Genomic DNA, 19,370 nt, shown 5'->3' on the forward strand with positions numbered 1-19,370 from the left:
CTGAAGAGGGAGTGATGACAGCTCTCCTCCCTCTAGCTCCCTACATGGATAGGGTGGAACCCTCTCTTTTGCTTGCACACATCACAGTTCATCTGTGATAATAATGGCCAATTGAGTGCTTTGCATTTACTCCGAACAACTCTAAGAGGAAGTTTACAATGAGGAAACGGGCTCTGAAAGGTTAAATTGCATGTCTAAGACTACAGAAAGGGCTTGGATTTAAGTTCTGGCTTAATTTAAGTCGAGCTCCGGAGCCTGAATTTCAGCCATTAGTCTAGTGAGTGTCCTGAGACATGTGGCAGTGCGAGCTCCACTCCCAGTTGCAGTCAGGGTTCTGACTTCCCTGCAGGGTCCGGACCTCCGAGCTTCCTCCAGCCAGACCTGCGCCGGCCCATCTTGAGCTTGGCTTACCTTGTCCGGTTCAGTGCAGTGTGGTTCCGGGTGTGGGGGGGTGGGGGTGGGGGTGGGCGTGTGGCAGCAGTGGCATGGTCTCTGGAGTGTTGGCCACTTACTCAGCTTAGGTGGTCTTGGCCCAAATACCTCTTTGTGTCCCTATGGAGAGGCGAGGTATGATTCACAAACACAGCCACTGAAGCGTATTGGCCATGCCCCAACGTGGAGGGAATATAACGGTACTTAGGGTGGGGAGTGCCTTTTCCCTAACCACTCATTTTCCTAATTCTCATAGCCACTGTCCTGCCTCTGAGATAAGAGCCAAGGGTGGGCCAGGGCCACTATCACTGGAAGTCTAGTTCACCTTGCCAAATGCAGAGGCTTACCCCGCCCCCAAGTAGGGTAGATAGAGTCTAGCCTTAGGACTGCTGGGTGCCTTTGCCAACTGTTCGTCTCCATTTCAGTAGCTTCTTTCTTTGGCTTTCTGCTGTGGTGAATAGGCAGTAGGAATCGGGGGTCTTTTTTTCTCACCACTGTGTGTTTGTGGGGAGGGTGGCCAAATTATTTAATCTTTCTAAACTTCAGTTGCTTTAATTACCAGGGGAGCCAAAGGATGCTACCTCATTGGGTTCTTGTGGATTAGTAGAGATAATGGGTGTCATTAAATCTGTAGGGCTGTCGTGCGGTTTAAATTTGGCCTGGATCCTCAGAGGGCCTGCAAACCTAAGACACTGCTGACTGAAATCATCTTGCCAGACCTTTCCCTCTTCCTTTGTGGGTTCCTGGGACTGAACAGTCATTTCTTGCACTTCGGTTCTCCTTGGCAATAGAGCATAGCCCTGATCTTAAGAAAGCCTTGAGGTGGATTCCTCTGACAAAGCTGACAGCTCTTCCTAGGAATGTATTTTTACTTCCTCCTTTCTCCTCCCAGGTATGCCAGAGACACTTCATCTCAGGCCCAGATTTGTGAGCCAAATTCTGACAAGCCATGAGGCCAATCTTAGGCACGTTGCTTCCCTTTCCTGGGCTACCTTGCAGCCAGCAAACCCTTTCCTGCCCAGTGGACAAGCTCTGTGCAGTGCATTGAGTGCCCTGAGGGCGTCTTATCTCTCTGTGCCACACTGTCTAACTTCATCGTGGAGGAAAGGGGAGATTGGAGTCCGCCACAGGCCTAAGAGGCAGGGTTTGGGCTGCAGTGGTCTCAGCGTTTGCCAGGCTGGAGCGTTTGCCAGACTGTCCTGCCAGTGATACGGGCTCCAAGTCCATCCATGTTGCTGCAAACGGTAGCTGTTTGTTTCCCCCCACCGCCCTAAGGAAGGTGTTGAGTAACAGCCAGGAGTTCAGAGACACCACCTGGGGGAATCTGGATGCTTTTCTCCCAGCTGCAGTGTTTGAGTCAGTCTGCGGTTTCTTTTGCCTTGTACTTGAAGTACCTCAGAGTGCTGCTGCTGTGGCTGGGCCTTGCTTGAGTGGTGCCCAGAACCCCACCTCCAAATAGCTGACGGCTCAAGAAGAAATTCATGGAGATGGAAGGCCTCAGGTATTATTCTAGCCTTTTCTTTTCTCCAAACTGGGCCAGCGATGTCCTCTCGGCCTTCATCCCTCACAAACATTTCGCCCTCTTTGTGGACTACTGATAAGTATTCTCATTTCAAAGGAGAGAAATATTAAAAAAAGAGTTTTAATCTTAAGGCACCAAGAATAAGCTATAGAGTTTTGGTAGGATTGCATAAATAATTGTCCTCTGAACTCTCACAATGCTTTTACATTTTTTCTTTTTTTATATATAAATTTATTTATTTAATTTTTGGCTGTGTTGGGTCTTCGTTGCTGCGCGTGGGTTTTCTCTAGTTGTGGAGAGCAGGGGCTACTCTTCGTTGCGGTGTGCGGGCTTCTCATTGCAGTGGCTTCTCTTGTTGCAGAGCACGGGCTCTAGGTGTGTGGGCTTCAGTAGTTGTGGCCTGTGGACTCTGGAGCGCAGGCTCAGTAGTTGTGGCGCACGGGCTTAGTTGCTCCGCGGCATGTGGGATCTTCCTGGTCTAGGGCTCCAACCTGTGTCCCCTGCATTGACAGGTGGATTCTTAACCACTGCACCACCAGGGAAGCCCTACATTTCTTATAGCAGTTACTGTTTTGGTCATACTTTCTCATCTCTTAAGATCTCTGAGATCTATCTCATCTCCCTCGCCCTTCAGCATTCAGTGGTGCCTAGTGTAAAACCCTTAGGTAGGGCCTGGCCCGCAACAGGTGCTCAGAAATGTTAGAGTGGGAGAGGCACAACCCATCCCTGTAAAGGCTTGATCAGTCAGCCTCAGGATTTAAACGCTGCCCCCTTGAATCACATTTCCTTATGAATGGTTGTTTTCCTGTCTTTGAGGTATTTTTTCTGCCTTTAAAACAAAACATCAACTCTATCGGCTTCATGATTAGGGGAGAGACCTCTGTTATATATCAGGCAAATCTCACTATTCACTTCTTTTAAACTTTTAAAAAGTATTTTAAAAATTGAATTCTTTAAATTCAATAGTGCTTTACAATTTTCAAAAGTTTCACACGATTTCATATAATCCTATAACACTTCCCCCCCACGCCCACCCCTGTACTGCCCCTCTCCTTTCCCTCTCCCCACTGGTAACCACAAGTTGGTTTCTGTCACTAAGTCTGCTTCCTTTTGTTTTATTCACTAGTTGTATTTTTTAGATTCTACATGTAAGTGGTATCATACAGTATTTGTCTTATTTCACTTAGCATAATGCCCTCCAAGTCCATCCATGTTGCTGCAAATGGCAAAATTTCATTTTTTATGGCTGAGTGGAATTCTATTATATATATTTATATACCACATCTTCCTTTATCCATTCATCTGTTGATGGACGTTTAGGTTGTTTCCATACCTTGGCAATTGTAAATAATGCTGCTATGAACATTGGAGTGTAATGCTATTCACTTTTGTTCTGTCCAATCACAATGATCTTTCAGGAAAAATGAATCTGATCCTGTTACCTTCAAACTTAAAACCCTTTAATAGCTTGCATTAAGTCTTTATTTATTTATTTATGGCTGTGTTGGATCTTCATTGCTGCGAGCGGGCTTTCTCTAGTTGCAGCAAGCGGGGGCTACTGTTCATTGCCGTGCACGGGCTTCTCACCGTGGTGGCCTCTCTTGTCAAGGAACACGGGCTCTAGGCACGTGGGCTTCAGTAGTTGTGGCACACAGGCTCGGTTGTGGCTCGTGGGCTCTAGAGCGCAGAATCAGTAGTTGCGCACGGGCTTAGTTGCTCCGCGGCATGTGGGATCTTCCCGGACCAGGGCTGGAACCCGTGTCCCCTGCACTGGCGGTGGATTCTTAACCACTGCGCCACCAGGGAAGTCCCCCAGTTAGTCTTAAAGATGAAATTCCTTAACACAGCCCGCAAGTCTCTCGTGAACTGTGCTGGAACTTACCTTTTCAAATTTCTGCTACACAGATTTCTCCTGCCACAGAGCTCCCTTTCTGGTTCCTAATGGGCACCACACTCTTCCTTGATCAGGATCCTTCACATATGTTGTTTCAACCTGGAATAGCAACTGCCCCCCCGCAGCTGTCCCCCCGCAGCTGTCCCCCAAAGTCAGTCACTATTTACATGTTTTCAAGGCACCCTGTACTTGTCCCTCTGTTGTGCTTATGACAGACGTGGTCAAAGTTTGCTTTCAACTAGGAATCACATGTCTCATTCATCACCCAAATCTTGGCCCAGAAGCAATTCAAATCACTGATGAATTCCAGAGCTTTTAGTGTGAGAGGCCTAGTGGGATTCTAAAATGGTCTATAATGAGCAACTTGGTCTTGGTGAATAAAAGGAATTTTGTACCCACAACATGCAATTTCTAAACTGAGGTTTAGAAATAAACCTATTTGTTCCTATTCAACAGTCCTCTTATGTTGGCTGAAAACTAACCCCTTTCCCAGTGTCATCTGTTTTGGGTAGAGTGAAAGGATTTTCTAAGGGAGAAATATTTTATATGATTCTTCAAGGCTTTTCTCCTCCTAAGAAACTTACAATATTTTACCATTTATTATTTTCTAAATTAATTAATTTTTTTGGCCACACCACACAGCATTCGGGATCTTAGTTCCCCGACCAGGGATCAAACTCGTGCCCCCCGCAGTGGAAGTGCGGAATCTTAACAGCTGTACCAGCGGAAGTCTCTACTTTACCATTTAAACTGTGCTGTGCAGTACAGTAACCGCTAGCCACGTGGCTAATTATCATTAAGATAAAAACTTCAGTTTCTCAGCTTCACCAGGCGCATTTCAAGTACTTAACAGGCACATGTAGCTAGTAGCTACAAATTGGACAGCACAGACAGAGAACACTTCCAACACTGCCAAAAGTTTTACTGGACAGTGACGTAAAACTGTTTTGCAGAATCCAGTTTTTTTTCTAGCTTGTCCTGCCAGTGATATGGAAATCAAGATATGTTAAATTTCTGTGTTAACTTAGCACAGAGGAGGACCAGAGATTTTGGAGAGGCTAGCAAAAGCTGTACATACTGTATTCCTTTGCTCTGCCCGATGCCTTGCAGATCAATCACAAGGAAATCCCAGTATCTCTGCCTTCTTTTTTGTAAAACAAGGACAATCCCACTTCCTTGGGGAATACTGGAGCTAACATGGATATTGTATATACATCATCACTAGGAGTGTGTGCATAGAGAGATTAACCTCTCCAGATTGTTGTATCCTACCCCCAAAAATCAAGGAAAAGTTTTGCTTCACCTATGTCAAAAGTATTTTAAGAAGTACAAAATATGTGGGGAAAGTACTGTATAATTGTTAGATAAAGGTTCACAGAATTTATATCACCATGTGATACAGGATATAATAAAGCTTAAGTGGGGTTGAGTCCATCATTAAACTTGTTTTATGAGGATCTAAGCCATGATAAGAAAATAGCATGTCCATAAATCTTTTAAAAAAATTTCTAGAGGACACATTTTATTGCAGAATATTATCACTGCCAGTTATGAATACCCTACTTGCTTTTCTGCTCAAGATACACGTTTCTCCGTATCATCATAACTATTGTATTCACTTTAGCCAAAGTCTAATCCTAGTTTAAATTGTGAATTTAAATGAACATGTACTATGAAGTCAAAGTGAGAATCTGACAGGTCCTTTGTTCTGGCTCAGCCTTTTCCTGATGCAGGGTTCTCTCTGTGGGGCTTACTTCTATCACTACTAACCTGGGTTTGCTGGCCTATAAAAGGGGAAAAGCAGCTCTGGTTATTTAGAGAGAAGCATCTGACTACCAGGTACAGCATATTTATCAATGTCTCAAGATGCTGGCTCACTTATCTCCATTTAATTGCTGCAGCCATACTACTTATCTCACTAAATCCTTCCTTGTACATCAAAATTTCAGATATCTATTCTGTCACTGAAGTTTGTGGTTTGAGCACAACTGAAAAAGAACCAGAAGATATCGGTGGTAAATAACAGTCACACAAATACAAAAAGATACTTAAGTGTTAGAAACGTTTATTTGTCAAAATATTTTAAAAAAAAAAGGGGGGGGGAGAAGTGGAGTAAAACAAGGCTAAATTTCAGCTAATGCTGTACCATGATCACAGGTCAGACATAAAAAAACAAAACAAACAAAACAACAACAACCAAAACCCCAATGGTCCTAGCAGTTTCAGAAGATTAGCTTCAATGTTAGAGTCCAGAGCTAACAGAGAAGAGTAAAAGGCTGCTTGCCACTACATGGTCATTTTAAAGGGAAAGGAGATGTTGCAGGTAGACAGGGAGAAGGGTTCAACTCCTAAGGAAAGCAAGATAAGAGGGATTCCACTGTACAGGAAAAAGGGGATGCCAGCATAATCCTTACCTAGGGCTGCTCAGAGGCTGAGAACATAAGGAATAGAGTGAAAGGCTACAGAGACTAGTATCAGGAGGAAAGAAAAGTCAACTTAGAAGAATTAAATTAAGAAAGAAAACATAGTTGGTCACAAACTCCTTTGTTTACTGAAACATGAAGCAATGGAAACATCCCGGCAAAGGGGACCGCGCGGAGCAAGTTCTCATATATGACCGCAGCCCGAGGGTTCAGTCCGCAATTATCCTACCTGAAAGAGAGCACAACACAAGAGGCTTACACAATGCCTGGAGAGCAGCTTGGCTCCGAGTACAAGGGCCCCGGTCCCGTCCTGTATTCCAGGGGGAAAGAAAAGAACAGAACAAAACAAAACCAAGTCAGACCGGATCAAACTTACAACTCTCATAATTACCTAGGAGTCTTCTATGGCTATATATAGGAATTTACTTTTAGCTATATATAGAACAAGAAGCAGTCTATCTGGAAGACTGCTGTGTTGGTGATAAACATATCTTTCTCACCAATCTTTTAGGCAAGACTACTTCTGTGATACAAGGCTACTGTCGCTGCAACAAAGGGCATACAGATATTATCAAGAACCATAATTTATCCAGAACAATCAGAAGATGCCAAGGTCTCAAATATGGCCAACTGCAGTCTTCTAAATTTGTCTCATTTTTAATCTTTCATAGTGAACAAATTTTCAGAAATGGGTATCACAATCACAAAGGGTATCAAGGAGTGGTTCATTCATCCTCCAACATATCTGCCTATCATACTGTCACAGATTTAGAGCCATAATTCCAGTAGTTCCTTTAATTGACCAAATCTCCCTTACCAAATCAAAAGAAGAAATCCTAAATTCTCTAATTCTTCCACTGATGATGGGAACTCCAGACACCAATGGCTGGGGGAAAAAAAAAGTTAACTCACACCAAGTTCCTCTACTTATTACAGACAAAGGGCCAAATCTTGGTCTTGATCTGTGCCAATCGACTTCAAAAGTTGTGACGTTCTTGAATCAGTTCTGCTAGGGTGAGACCCGAATTTGGATCCCCAACAGTTCTGGAGTATTTCATCCTGGCAGCCTCATTAACATCAGACTCCTGGGACTGCAACCAACTCAAGGTTATTCAGTCCATTTGAGGTTCACACCTGGAAGGTAAGTTTCTTTAAAAGTCATCACTAAAAAGAGGTTAGTTGAACAACCACTGCTCGCAGTCAAAAACCACTTAAAAAATACCTTAGCAATACCCTTTAAAGACCACAATATACACTAATTTAATATTTAACTTTGGAACATATCTGAGAGAAATATAAGTTATCCGATAGAAGATACCACCTTACTTTAGAGGCATATCCTACTTCATGGCAGATCCAGCAGCAATAAAAGTAAAAATTAATGGCAAACTACACTAGTTGTAAGACTGTCCTCTTCATGCACATGAACACACACTACACAGCGGTCTCGGGGGATCCGTCTTGTCATGGTCATATAGGACATAACTTATCACAGGTTCACATCATATTTGCTTCCCACTACGTAAAAGGGCAAATTCCTGTCACTTGGCTTTCTTCTACACATATACCAAAAGGGTACTCAGGAACCCTGAAAACTCAGTGGTAACTCAGTTTAACTTCGCTACGAGGCCTCCAGTTCTACTGATGGTCAATTTCAAGGTAGAAGGAAAACTATGAGAACAGAAAGTTATAATGCAATTTCCACTCAGATGAAGAGATTTATCAATCTCTAGATACTCCTAGTTATTCTTGACATTCAAACATCTTTGCTATACATTTTCTGAAGTAGGAAAAACTGCAAGGTTACCACCAATGGGACTTACACACATCAGAAAATTACCTGTTTTATCTAGCTCCTTAAATGTTCCTCTCAAACAAACAAAAAAACCCACAAAATTTGCTGGAAGAAATGGTAAGTGTCAGGCTCTAAATGACAGCATCATAAGCCATGCACAAATACGGCTTAAGTGCCCACACAGAACACGATGCTCTGGATTACTAACAAGGAAGGGACTCCATGGGACAATGGCATCAAAACGTTCTGCTTTCAAGCAAGTATCCTGGAACTAAACACCTAGAATTTAGAGGATTTTATTTGGCTTATAGATATGTTAGAAGAGTTTCCTCTGATAAAGGCTCATGACCGAAGTAGTAGTTTTATTAGCAAATTGGATGTCTGAAGTTACAGCTTAAATTCTCACTGGTGACATTCATTTTTAACTCCTGAACCTGTACTCTTCAGCGTACACTACAGTGACTTTTGTGGTGGAAAGAGAAAGTGGTTTTGGACTCAGGCACGCCTGAGTTTGAATTCTGGCTCTACCTCTCAACTACCAGGTGACTTTAGGCAAAGGACTTAACCCTCTGAGCCTTAGTTCCCTTCTCCATAAAAGAAAATATCTTAAAAGGCCAGCTGTATAATTAAATGATATAATGTACAAAGAGGGCACTCAACAAGTGTTAGTTCTCTTAACTATGTCTCTGTAACCCAGATCTGCTTATACTTGATTAAAGAAAAATATTCTCACTAACAAACTGAGTTGCTGTTGTTCTCTCAGAAGGAACAAGCTGGTTGGTTGGAGTTGTAAACTAAAACCTCAACAGGCCAAATGAACCCCTGGCCTAAGTTAGAGAAACACTTAAGACTAACATGCAATTTATACCTTTTGGATACTGTTCTGACAGCAAACGGATGGCTTTAGCCTCCTCTATGTGTCACAGGTCTCCCTCCTGGGGAACTAAATGGAATCTCTTAACCACACCCACCCCACTCTCACCTCCAGTTTTTAAAAGGCTGAGTACCGTGCTCGGTCCACATACTGCTCCCGCTCATACCGGGCCATGTCATACAGAGAATTCCGTGCAGCTGCTGAAGTCTGAGACAGCTCACTCTCTGGCCCATAACCGTAGCCCTCTCCAACTGTGGGGAGCACAGCTGCAGCACGACGCAGGGGGCTCCTGTCCCTTCCGTAATAGGAGGAAGTGGTGGCAGCGGCAGCAGCCATAGCAGCTGAGGTGGCAGCAGCGCCTGAGTTTGGCAACAGGTGTCTGTCGTAGGGATCAACAGAAGTGGAGTTGAGGTGACTGGTCACAGCTGTGCTCTGGACTTGAGGCAGATGGGACATGGTCTGCTCTGCGTAGTTGTATGCGGAAGCTGCTGCTGCTGCTGCCACTGCCTCGTAAGAACGGACTCGGTAACGCTTATAGTAGTCGAGCGCTCCATACGCATCGTTGTAATACATGGATTCCCCGTAGCCCATGGCGTAAGGTGTGCGCACTGCTCCATACTGTTCGTTATACTGCTCGGTAAAGTCCGCCACACGACCCGTACGATCTACTGGACACTCTTTGGACCAATGCCCCTCTTTCCCACACCGATAGCAGCCACTCTGGTCTCCCATCCCAGGGGCAGTCCGAAGCCGGCTGGTAGACAACTGCACGTGCATTCGTTTGCCTTGAGGAAACAGACGTAAGAAGATTTATTATAACTCATTGACATTCTTTATCCTCCCCAAAATGAAAGTGAACTAGTTGGCAAAAGACACGCAAACATACGCACACTCCTGCAACCCTATTTCAGCAATCCCCTCCAAAAGAAGTTGAAGTTTTAACAGACGAGAGCTAGAAAATTTAAGTTCTCAGAAACCAGTCAATACTCTCTACTTACACCAGTAGATCGGGATTCCCTCCTACTTCCGTCTCCACAACTTTCTTCTCCAACACAGAAATTGAGAAAGTTTCCACTTTTCACTACTAAGACCATTATTAATTCTAACCACTCAAAACCTGACAGTTTTTCCAAATCAAATATCCAACAAAACCTCAGTTATGCCAGAGGAAAGCATCCTACCTCTCAATGATTTACTCAGGGCCACATAAGGCCTGAGCATTTACTGTAGCTTAAAAACCACAGCAGGGCTTCCCTGGTGGCACAGTGGTTGAGAGTCCGCCTGCCGGTGCAGGGGACAGGGGTTCGTGCCCCGGTCCGGGAAGGTCCCACATGCCGCGGAGCAGCTGGGCCCATGAGCCATGGCCGCTGAGCCTGCGCGTCCGGAGCCTGTGCTCCGCAACGGGAGAGGCCACAACAGTGAGAGGCCCGCGTACTGCAAAAACAATACAAACAAACAAAAAAAAAAAAACAGCAATATGCTGTCCATCTTGTTTCCTCCAGCCATTTTTGCAGGTGTCACCAGAAGGCTATGTTGGGTACACAAATCATACCTGGCTCATCATCTGCTTCAACTCTAGTACCTCTAAGAGTTTGTTATAAGACCTTCCACATTTCAACCCCACCCCCACTTTTTTCAGCAAGGGTGAACCCATGCCTACTGTGGAAAAGAAAACTACTTGACCTAGGCCTGTCAACAGCTAGAATTAGATCTTGAAGCAGTACTGGTTTCTTAGGGACAGTGTGCTTCCATGTAATGGAATGATCGGCATTTCATCCTACTATGTAGTTTACAATTCTTTATAGGGGATTATCTACTTGTTAGAAAAATGCAGCATTTGCCTAAAGGCTTCTGGGCACCCATACAAACAAGCCACATCCATACTTCCAGAAAATGACCAGAACGAGGAACAGCTAAGAGAAGAAACAATCTTTGCCCTGGCCGTGTGTACCATCAAGCCCAGGGACCCTAACTAATGAAAGCATCCAAGGTCTTTAAAAGCAGTTTGAGAAAGGCATATTCTTGGCAGCATTTAGTGCCAAACTGCCTAAGACTCTGGAGGTCAAGTCAAGGCTTTACAAATTGTAGCCAAAAGGCAGCCAGTACAGATGTAGAGAACATCACTCTAAAGGGCGGCTCAGAACAAATCCCCCCTCCACGATCAGTAAGTTGCTCTCTCTTTAACAGACCTTGTTCTGGATGCAGCTATGCGATAGGAGGCCTCGTGCTCCACCATCCTGTTGGAAACAGCCCGATTCAGGACGGCAGCCAGAACAGCGCCATGCACTGACCCTGAGAGGGGAGCGGGTTAGTGCAGTAATATCACTTTAGTCAAACTCAGTTCTGCCCAATGTCCAACAATCCTACCACCCCAGTTTCTAGCAGTTGCCACCTCAAACTTAAAACCCTTTCTTTAGTAGAAACAAAGGTGCTCAGGTTTTTACTTCCAGCTGCTAGTAGAGAGGCAGCATCCACCATCAACACTGATACCGTCAACAGATACCAAATGGCAATAATTCTCTGAAAGCAGCAGTTAGCCATCCCAGTATTTTCAGAGATTTAGATACTCCCATTCTTAGAAGTTATTATGGGCCAAATGCTAACTGTGCTTAGAACAGAAACACACGGATTTTTGCCCCAATTTATATCCCAAATGTAGAATTCCCTATAATTTAGACTGGAGGATTACAAGTTAACTTGGCTTTCAAACATGCACGGTGACATTAATCTGTGTGAAAGACACAAACTGTGCTCCAATTCTGAAGTTAGTGTAACAATTCCGATCTAAAGAACAGCCAATCCAGAGGACTAGACGTACACTTTTAAGGAAAATATTTAACTTGCTCCTTTATAGATTATGGGTCCATTTTTTTTGAGAAATAAAACCCAGGGTTTTTTGCCCCCACTTTGATGTTTCTATTAATACATCCAGTCTTCACCACTGATTTAGAGCGGAACTCAGAAGTTTATAAACATCTGTGGCAAAATCTACCTCTGTAGTAGCTGTGAAAAGGATTCAGGTAAAAAAATTTTTTACCTAGAACTAAAAGATCTGCAACAGAAGTGACAGGTTTTTTTTTTTCACATAATCTTTCCAGAGGTTGTAACTAGGCTTTTGATTTAAATCCCCTAAGGCAGCGGTTCCCAACCTTTTTGGCACCAGGGACCTTTTTTGTGGAAGACAGTTTTTCCAAAGACCAGGGTGATGGGGGGGGAGGGGTTTGGATGATTCAAGCGCATTGCATTTATTGTGCCCTTTATTTCTGTTATTATTACATCAGCTCCACCTCCGATCATCAGGCATTAGAGTCCAGGGTGGGGGGGGCCCTGCCCTAAAGTTCTTATAATTGAAATATACTGTGCTTCTCTATTACCTTAAGGATCCAGGGCAAAGAAAATTGAAAGAAGATTAAATTCTACCACTCTACTACACTTTGGCTTTGGAGAGGCCAAAAGCTTAAAGATTTTCTGAGATCTCCAAAACATTACTGAGATGTGTTGCCAACATTTCCCAGAAAACCAGCCCCCGCAAAAGTGTTTTGTTTTGAAACAAAGAGGAGGGCAACTTGGGGTCCTCACTGCTGAGCTCCTATCAAGGGATAGAGCTGATATACAACTGTACTCCATTTTAATGCTTGTTTATATATTGGGGGAAAAACGAAACATCTGAACTCTTACATATCATTCCCAATTCAGCTGCCTGAGTTTTTACTTGGGATAGCTTTAGGGTCTTCCAATGCAAACTTGTTTGCTAACTCAATAGTGGTTCAGTTCACTGCTGCCGGTGGAGAGGAAACATCCTGAAAGACCCAGGTAAACTCAGATTCTGCTGCTTTCTTTCAGAAGTCATACAATGAGGAAGCCTATGGCAGCCATTAACACATAAAGGTTCAAAAGATGCCCAAAGTGGCACTCTTAAGAGGCCCCTTTCATTAGGAGATGACTGAAAAGGCTTTATGGAAAAATGTGACAAATTGGTATTTAGATTGTATTTTCTGTAAAACTGCAACTTATTATCCAATGCTAAACTTTCTCTTGTCATCTGGAAAAAAAACAGAGCTGGTTATAAAAATGTCTGTACGTATGTACCGTACGCCGTTGAGTGCTTTTTCCAGGGGCCCAGGCTAAGAACATGAAAAACCAAATAAAGGATCCTTTTCTTCCAATAAAGACATTTAAAAAAAAATCTCATGGATCATTGCGTTACTCAGATATCTGCTTCCTGAATTAAACTCACTATATTAAAACAAACATTCCTTTCAAGCCTACTCCCCCCAGTTAACCGATTTCCATATACTTATTTTGGCCCCTACCCTTTTATTCAATTGCATATTAAATAGGCAAGAACATGCAGTATTATACTAGAATACCTCTGCACTTTGTACCTGAGTTTAATTGCACTTTTTACATTTTGCTTGTTACTTGTCAAGAGAGAACCCCCATTTCCCCAACGCTGTCCATTCACGATCCCCTCCCTCATCAAATGAAAATAATTAAGAATATTTTTAAAGCTGTCTGAAGTGCAACAGCTAATAATGAAAGCCAACTATTACATTTTAAGTAAGTTTCTAACCTTAACAGAAACACTCATTGTTGCAAACACCACTCACCTTTCATCATACAGTGCTTTTACTGTTAAAACACTTTCACATCTTATTACCTCATTCTAGCCTCACTACCATCCTGTGAAGGAGGTACGGCAGGGATCGTTAATTCTATTTTATAAGTGGGGAGAATGAAGCGTTGAGAGGTTAAAACACTTGTCCAAAGTCATACGACAAGTTAACGGTAGAAAGTATCTACAACTTTTGCCCTGTGTTTTAGAGTAGCTAAAGGCCAAGACAACACTGGCTGAGGCCAGAGATATCTGATGCACCATTTGTAATCTACTATTTGCAAACTTTCTTACCCTTTTCTGGTCAATTTTTCCTCTTCTCCATTTCTTTTCTGTTTTCTAGGTTTAGTAGAGGACCCTTAAGTACTTCTTAACAACCCTTTTAGTGGCACTCAGAGAAAAAATGGTCTTAATTTATGAACCTGAAAAGCGGCTATAAACGTGCGGTCCAAGATGATAGGTCAACAAAAAACTTGAAGAACAGCGCTGTACAACAGAACTTTCTGTGACGATGGAAACGTTCCATACCTGCACCAACACACTAACCACTAGCCTCATATGACTTCTGAGTGCTTGAAATGTGTGCAGCACAACCGAGAAACTGAATTTTAAAATTTAATTTCAATCTAATAGCCACACGTGGCTAGTGGCCACCATATTAGCACAGTCCTAGAGAGTCTTCAGTCAACCTCTTGTGGTATTAATGACAACATATGTATGTTTATTAATGACATAAGTAATTCGATACAACACCCTTACTGGAATCTCCTCAGAAGCAGGACTATCATTCCCATTCAACCTACCTAATATTTTTAGAAATTTCCTTTTTTCCCCTTAGGGTTAAATAGTAGTAGCTGGAGCAGAATAGTCCATGGCATGGCTTTTGGCTCTGCTTGTATAATTCAGACCGAACAAACATGAGTATTCAAAAGACACTCCCCCAAATCCAGATTCACCACCCAGATTTATAATATAGGGATTCTTTGAGATGTCTTCATTGTTCTTTCCCACCACAGCCCATCACCCAAGGCAGTGAAGAGTATAAACCCTAAGCACTGAAACTCTCAAAAGGCTTCCTTGTCATAACAAAAAAAGCAGGTAACCCACAGACCTTTATCCTCCCTTCTCCCATGAGATACTCATTTGCCCAGGCAGATTAAACTTCCAACAGCACCCAAATGAATGATGGCCTGCAGGATAAAGTAACCCACCGTTTGCAATTCTACAAAGTTGCTGAGGAACATCTCGGCAAATCTGGAAAGGAGAAGTGTTTGCTTCTCCAAGAGTAAGCTGTGCTTAAGCGTGGTAAACACACAATCTTTCTATCATTTCCGGCTAAAACGGAATGGAAGAAACCACCCTGCCAGCCCCACAGTCCTGTGTTCTTGCCTCTGTCTAGAGCTAGACCCCACTCAGTTTTGCCACCCAGGCCCCAGAGCAGTTCACCTTGAAACTCCGTGTTGTCAAGGCCCCTGATGGCCTCCACTGCATCCTCTGCCCGCTCCATGTGTACGAAAGCATAATCTTTCACGATGTCACATTCGATGACCGGACCATACTCCTCAAACTTGGCCCGAAGCTCTTGGTTGGTACAAGTAGGACTGATGTTGCCTACATGCAACTTGGTTGAAGCTTTGCTCTTATTCTTGCTGGCTTCCACGTTGATGTTCACCCCGTGCAGCTTGTAGTGGTGCAGGTTGCGTATGGCATCCTCGGCCGCCGTCTTGTCCTCTATGTGCACAAAGCCGTAGTTCTTAATGATGTCACACTCCAGCACCTTCCCATACTGCTCGAAGAGTGAGCGGATCTCCTGCTCTGTGGCCTCCCGGGGCAGGTTTCCAATGAACAGCTTCACCATCCTGACAAGAGCCTGGAAAAGAAGAAAGGAGATTTCCAAAAGTTAGGGGTGGAGGAAAAAATTTCAGTGCATTGCATTTTAGATTAATCCTCCAAAGTTCTTGGCACCATCAAGATCCTCACAGAGACGTTCATTATGTTTTCAACAGCGGCAGGAAAGGTTTACTCTTAAGGAGTAGCGTGAGTTGTGTGTGACACTCGAACAGGTCGAGTGTCAGCAGGCAGTGCACAGCCCATCATCTCCGTTAAATGAGGCGCATTTTAGGTAACAGGGTTAGCTGAAAATACTCTTTTTGGGGGGCAGGTAAGAGAAGAGTCCAAGCAGGGGGCAAGAAGCATATATCTTACTGTCCCTGGTAACAAGGTTTTGGAGGGAAATCTGTGTACCTCTCTTCCGTGCCGCATCACCTTTCAAGATATTCTAAGAATTAAAAGGCCCCCTTTGCCCCAACCTGGGACACCCACGCCCCAGCGGCCCAACTCCAGTTCCTTCGCCCCAACAAAGACTCGACCCGACCTCTGCCCCGCCCCCTCCGGAAACCCGGCCCCGCCTCCTCCCGGTGTCTTCCCCGGACCTCCCGCAGCAAGAGGAGAAACCCTAACCCAGGGCCAACCCCGTCAGCCAGGGGCCGGCGCGGCCCTCTCTCAGGCTCCCCACACACCCACAAGAACCCCTCGCACCTCCGGGTGGCGGCGGCGGCGGCGGCTCCCGCGTCAGAGAGAACCCTACAAAATGGCGACGGCCGCTCAAGCCTCAGCGTGACCGGGCCCTTTCTCGCGCGCCAGCTCACGCACGCGCGAGTGCGCGCTGCCCCGCCTCACCCTCGCGGGAGCCGGACGACCAATCCCGCGGCCGCATACAAATGGCTGCCCTGGGCTCTGCTCCCAGTCGCCCCAATACGGGGGCGGGGCCAACTGGTGACGGTACTGCGGGAGGAGGTCAGCCCGCCCCCTGGCCTGACTAGCCAATCACCACCTTGGAAGGTGGGCGGTCGTCGCTCAAGCGTCAGAAGGTTTCTGGACGCAACCACTGACTGACTTGGTGAAATCAGAAGCCCGGGAGAATCACTAAGCATCACAATGGATCGTGCTGTTGGGCCATGTGGGGGAGCGGGGGGTGGGGGAGGAAGGCGGCTGCGGAAGAAAAAGGGTTATCTCACTGGGCCCCCTAAAAGCGGGTTTTCTTAGCGCCTGCCAGCCTCTATGGCAGTTTGGGACAACATTTTAGAAATAGAGGCGCGCCACATTTTAAGCCAACCTAGTCTTTTTTTGGTAGAGCTTTTATACATAATTTAAAAATTTTAAATTGCAAACACGTTATGCATTGGTGAGGAAAAGGAGAACCAAAGATGGCAGAGCTGAGATGGCTCTAAGAGGCATTCTATCCTAGCTGCACTTAATCAGTCAAGTTTTGTCACATATACATGAAGGCTGGTTTTCTCTCCCTAGCTAGAGAATTAAGCTCTAATTCTGTGTCCTTCACAGTTCTGATCCGTGGTGAGCACACCAAAGGAGGCCCAGAGAGGTTTCTTGTTTTGGGGGTAGGCCAGGTCTCCGTGTCCACACCAAGCTGCTGGAGGACTGGGCAACTGAGTCCCTGAGCCCTTTCCGGCTTTCAAAATTCAGCTGTGGTCCAAGGGCACCTCCTGGTGGTAAAAAGGAAGATATTGAGGTGGATTACTCTGTCACCTTTGAACAAAGAGTAGAAGTTTATGGAGATTGATGGACTGAGCTTATCTCCAAGTAGAGCATGCCAGGGTGGTTGTCAATCATCATTACTCCTTGGTATGCTTTCTGATGCTGTTAGGCACAAATTCTGCAGGCTGACCTCTTCCTCTCCAACTACTTTGTTATGTTTCTTTCACTGAATTCTTTGTTTCCCAGCAATTTCAGAAGAGGCACTGTCCTTCCAATTCTGATAACAATCATGCTTGTCTCCCACATAATTCTATTTACCTCTCCCCTTTCCTTCTCCTCTTGGTCGTTTCCACTTTCTCTCTACACTCAGACTTTTAAAACATGTATAGGGACCTCCTTGCCCATATCTGAAATAGCTTTCACTCATCTTCACTGTTATGGTTTTTTAAGTTGGGTTTCTTCCCTGTGTTCCAGGACAGACTTCCACAAATAGAGTCTGAACCTGCTGTCGCCCACCTTCGTGCACTGTGTTTCGGGTTCTGTCCTCCTCTCCAATGCCCCAAGTTTTCTGAGGTCACCAAAACTAATGTCCTTTTTTTTTTTTTTTTTTTACCCCACCCGCACACCCTCACCCCTAATGTCATTTTAACAGTTTTCACCCTTCTAAAATTTTCATTCATTCACCATCCTTTTCTCCTGTGTTTTTATGCTGTTCCTCCTCATAGCTCTGACTATACCATTACATCTCCTTCCCCCCATCTATTTCCCTGTTCTTATCTATTCCCTGTTACCTCCCTTCCCCTTCCCTCATAGGCAACCAGTAAATGAGTTTAGTGTGTATTATTTTGTTTGTTTTCTTGCAAGACATGTCTTTTTTTTAATTGAAGTATATTTTTTTAAATGTCTTGTAAGACATGTCTTTTTTTTAAATTGATTTACAATGTTGTGTTAGTTTCTGGTATACGGCAAAGTGATTCAGTTTTATATATACGTATATTATTTTTCATATTCTTTTCCATTATAGGTTATTACAGGATATTGAATATAGTTCCCTGTGCTATACAGTAGAACCTTGCTGTTTATCTATTTTATATACAGTAGTTTGCATCTGCTAATCCCAAACTCCTAATTTATCCCTCCCCCACCTTCCCCTTTGGTAACCGTAAGTTTGTTTTCTACAAGACGTGTCTTTTTTTTTTTTTTTTTTTAAACATCTTTATTGGGGTATAATTGCTTTACAATAGTGTGTTAGTTTCTGCTTTATAACAAAGTGAATCAGCTATACATATACATATGTTCCCATATGTCTTCCCTCTTGCGTCTCCCTCCCTCCCACTCTCCCCATCCCCCCCTTCCAGGCTGTCACAAAGCACCGAGCTAATATCCCTGTGCCTTGCGGCTGCTTCCCCCCAGCTATCTACCTTACTACGTTTGTTAGTGTGTATATGTCCATGACTCTCTCTCGCCCTGTCAAAACTCACCCCTCCCCCTCCCCATACCCTCAAGTCCGTTCTCCAGTAGGTCTGCGTCTTTATTCCTATCTTACCCCTAGGTTCTTCATGACATTTTTTTTCCCTTAAATTCCATATATATGTGTTAGCATACGGTATTTGTCTTTTTCTTTCTGACTTACTTCACTCTGTATGACAGACTCTAAAGACGTGTCTTTTTAGTGCACATTTACTTTTTCCCTTTAGAAAAAGTTTTATTGTGGAAAATTACAAAAAGGCACAAATAGAGAATATTATGCACTCCTGTGGACCCCTTACTCAGCATTGACAGTTATCAGCATTTTGCTGATCTTATTTTGTGTAGCCCCTCTACTTTTTGTGTGGGTGGGTAGGTGGGCTGGAGTTTTTTAAGGCAAATCCCAGACATAATGTCATTCGCCTGTAAGGTTTTCACTAACTGCCTCTAAAGCATCAGTTCTATGCTATGCTAATTTCATCTAATATTTATATTTAAAATTTTCCTAGGTTGTCCCAAGTATCCCTTTTTACATTTGGTTTTTCCTAATATGGATATAGACAAAGCCTGCCCATTGTTCATTTGGGTTAATTAATTTTGCAAATGTTTATGTAAATTGTGTTGTATAGCTCACTGTTTCTCTTTTCACTAAGCACTAAGTTACTGTGTGGTGTCTAACTATTGAGTAATACTCCACAGTGTGCAGCCACCATGTTTTGCCTAATCCATATCCCAGCATAGCACACTCAGGTTGCCTCCCAACTCCTTAGTGTTGCTATAAACAAGGTTGCAGTGGACATCCTTATGTTAATTCTGAGCGCCCTAATGGTTTGGTGTGAGAATTTGAGGGGAG

General features: G+C 44.0%; 1 protein-coding gene across 7 annotated transcripts; it reads right to left on the minus strand.

The window, feature by feature from the left end:
- Window positions 1-481: 481 nt before the first annotated feature.
- On the minus strand, window positions 482-16,293 carry RBM4B (RNA binding motif protein 4B). Of its 7 annotated transcripts, none has more exons than XR_004351055.1 (5): window positions 16,094-16,273; window positions 15,002-15,425; window positions 9,049-9,725; window positions 7,184-7,405; window positions 3,674-6,500 (listed from the first exon to the last, which is right to left on the minus strand). XR_004351055.1 is itself a non-coding variant. In XM_032639768.1 (4 exons), the coding sequence occupies exons 2-4, from the start codon at window positions 15,411-15,413 to the stop codon at window positions 9,566-9,568; spliced, it is 675 nt and encodes a 224-aa protein (XP_032495659.1). In that variant the 5' UTR covers window positions 15,414-15,425; window positions 16,094-16,252; the 3' UTR covers window positions 482-9,565. The 7 variants fall into 7 exon arrangements, 5 of the variants coding, with proteins under 5 accessions (XP_032495659.1, XP_032495656.1, XP_032495657.1 ...); XR_004351054.1 differs by having other exon boundaries at window positions 3,674-6,581; XM_032639768.1 differs by adding an exon at window positions 11,130-11,232 and having other exon boundaries at window positions 482-9,725; window positions 16,094-16,252.
- Between the last annotated feature and the right edge of the window lie 3,077 nt (window positions 16,294-19,370).

The sequence above is a fragment of the Phocoena sinus genome, chromosome 8 (genome assembly GCF_008692025.1).
Source record: "Phocoena sinus isolate mPhoSin1 chromosome 8, mPhoSin1.pri, whole genome shotgun sequence".
Classification (NCBI taxonomy): domain Eukaryota; kingdom Metazoa; phylum Chordata; class Mammalia; order Artiodactyla; family Phocoenidae; genus Phocoena; species Phocoena sinus.

What these genes read in the sequence shown, in the direction of transcription:
- RBM4B (XM_032639765.1), bottom strand. An exon ending in TGACAACACGGAGTTTCAAG is followed by an intron (nt 9,726 to 15,001) that starts GTGAACTGCTCT and finishes TGTTTCCTCAAG; the next exon opens with GCAAACGAATGCACGTGCAG.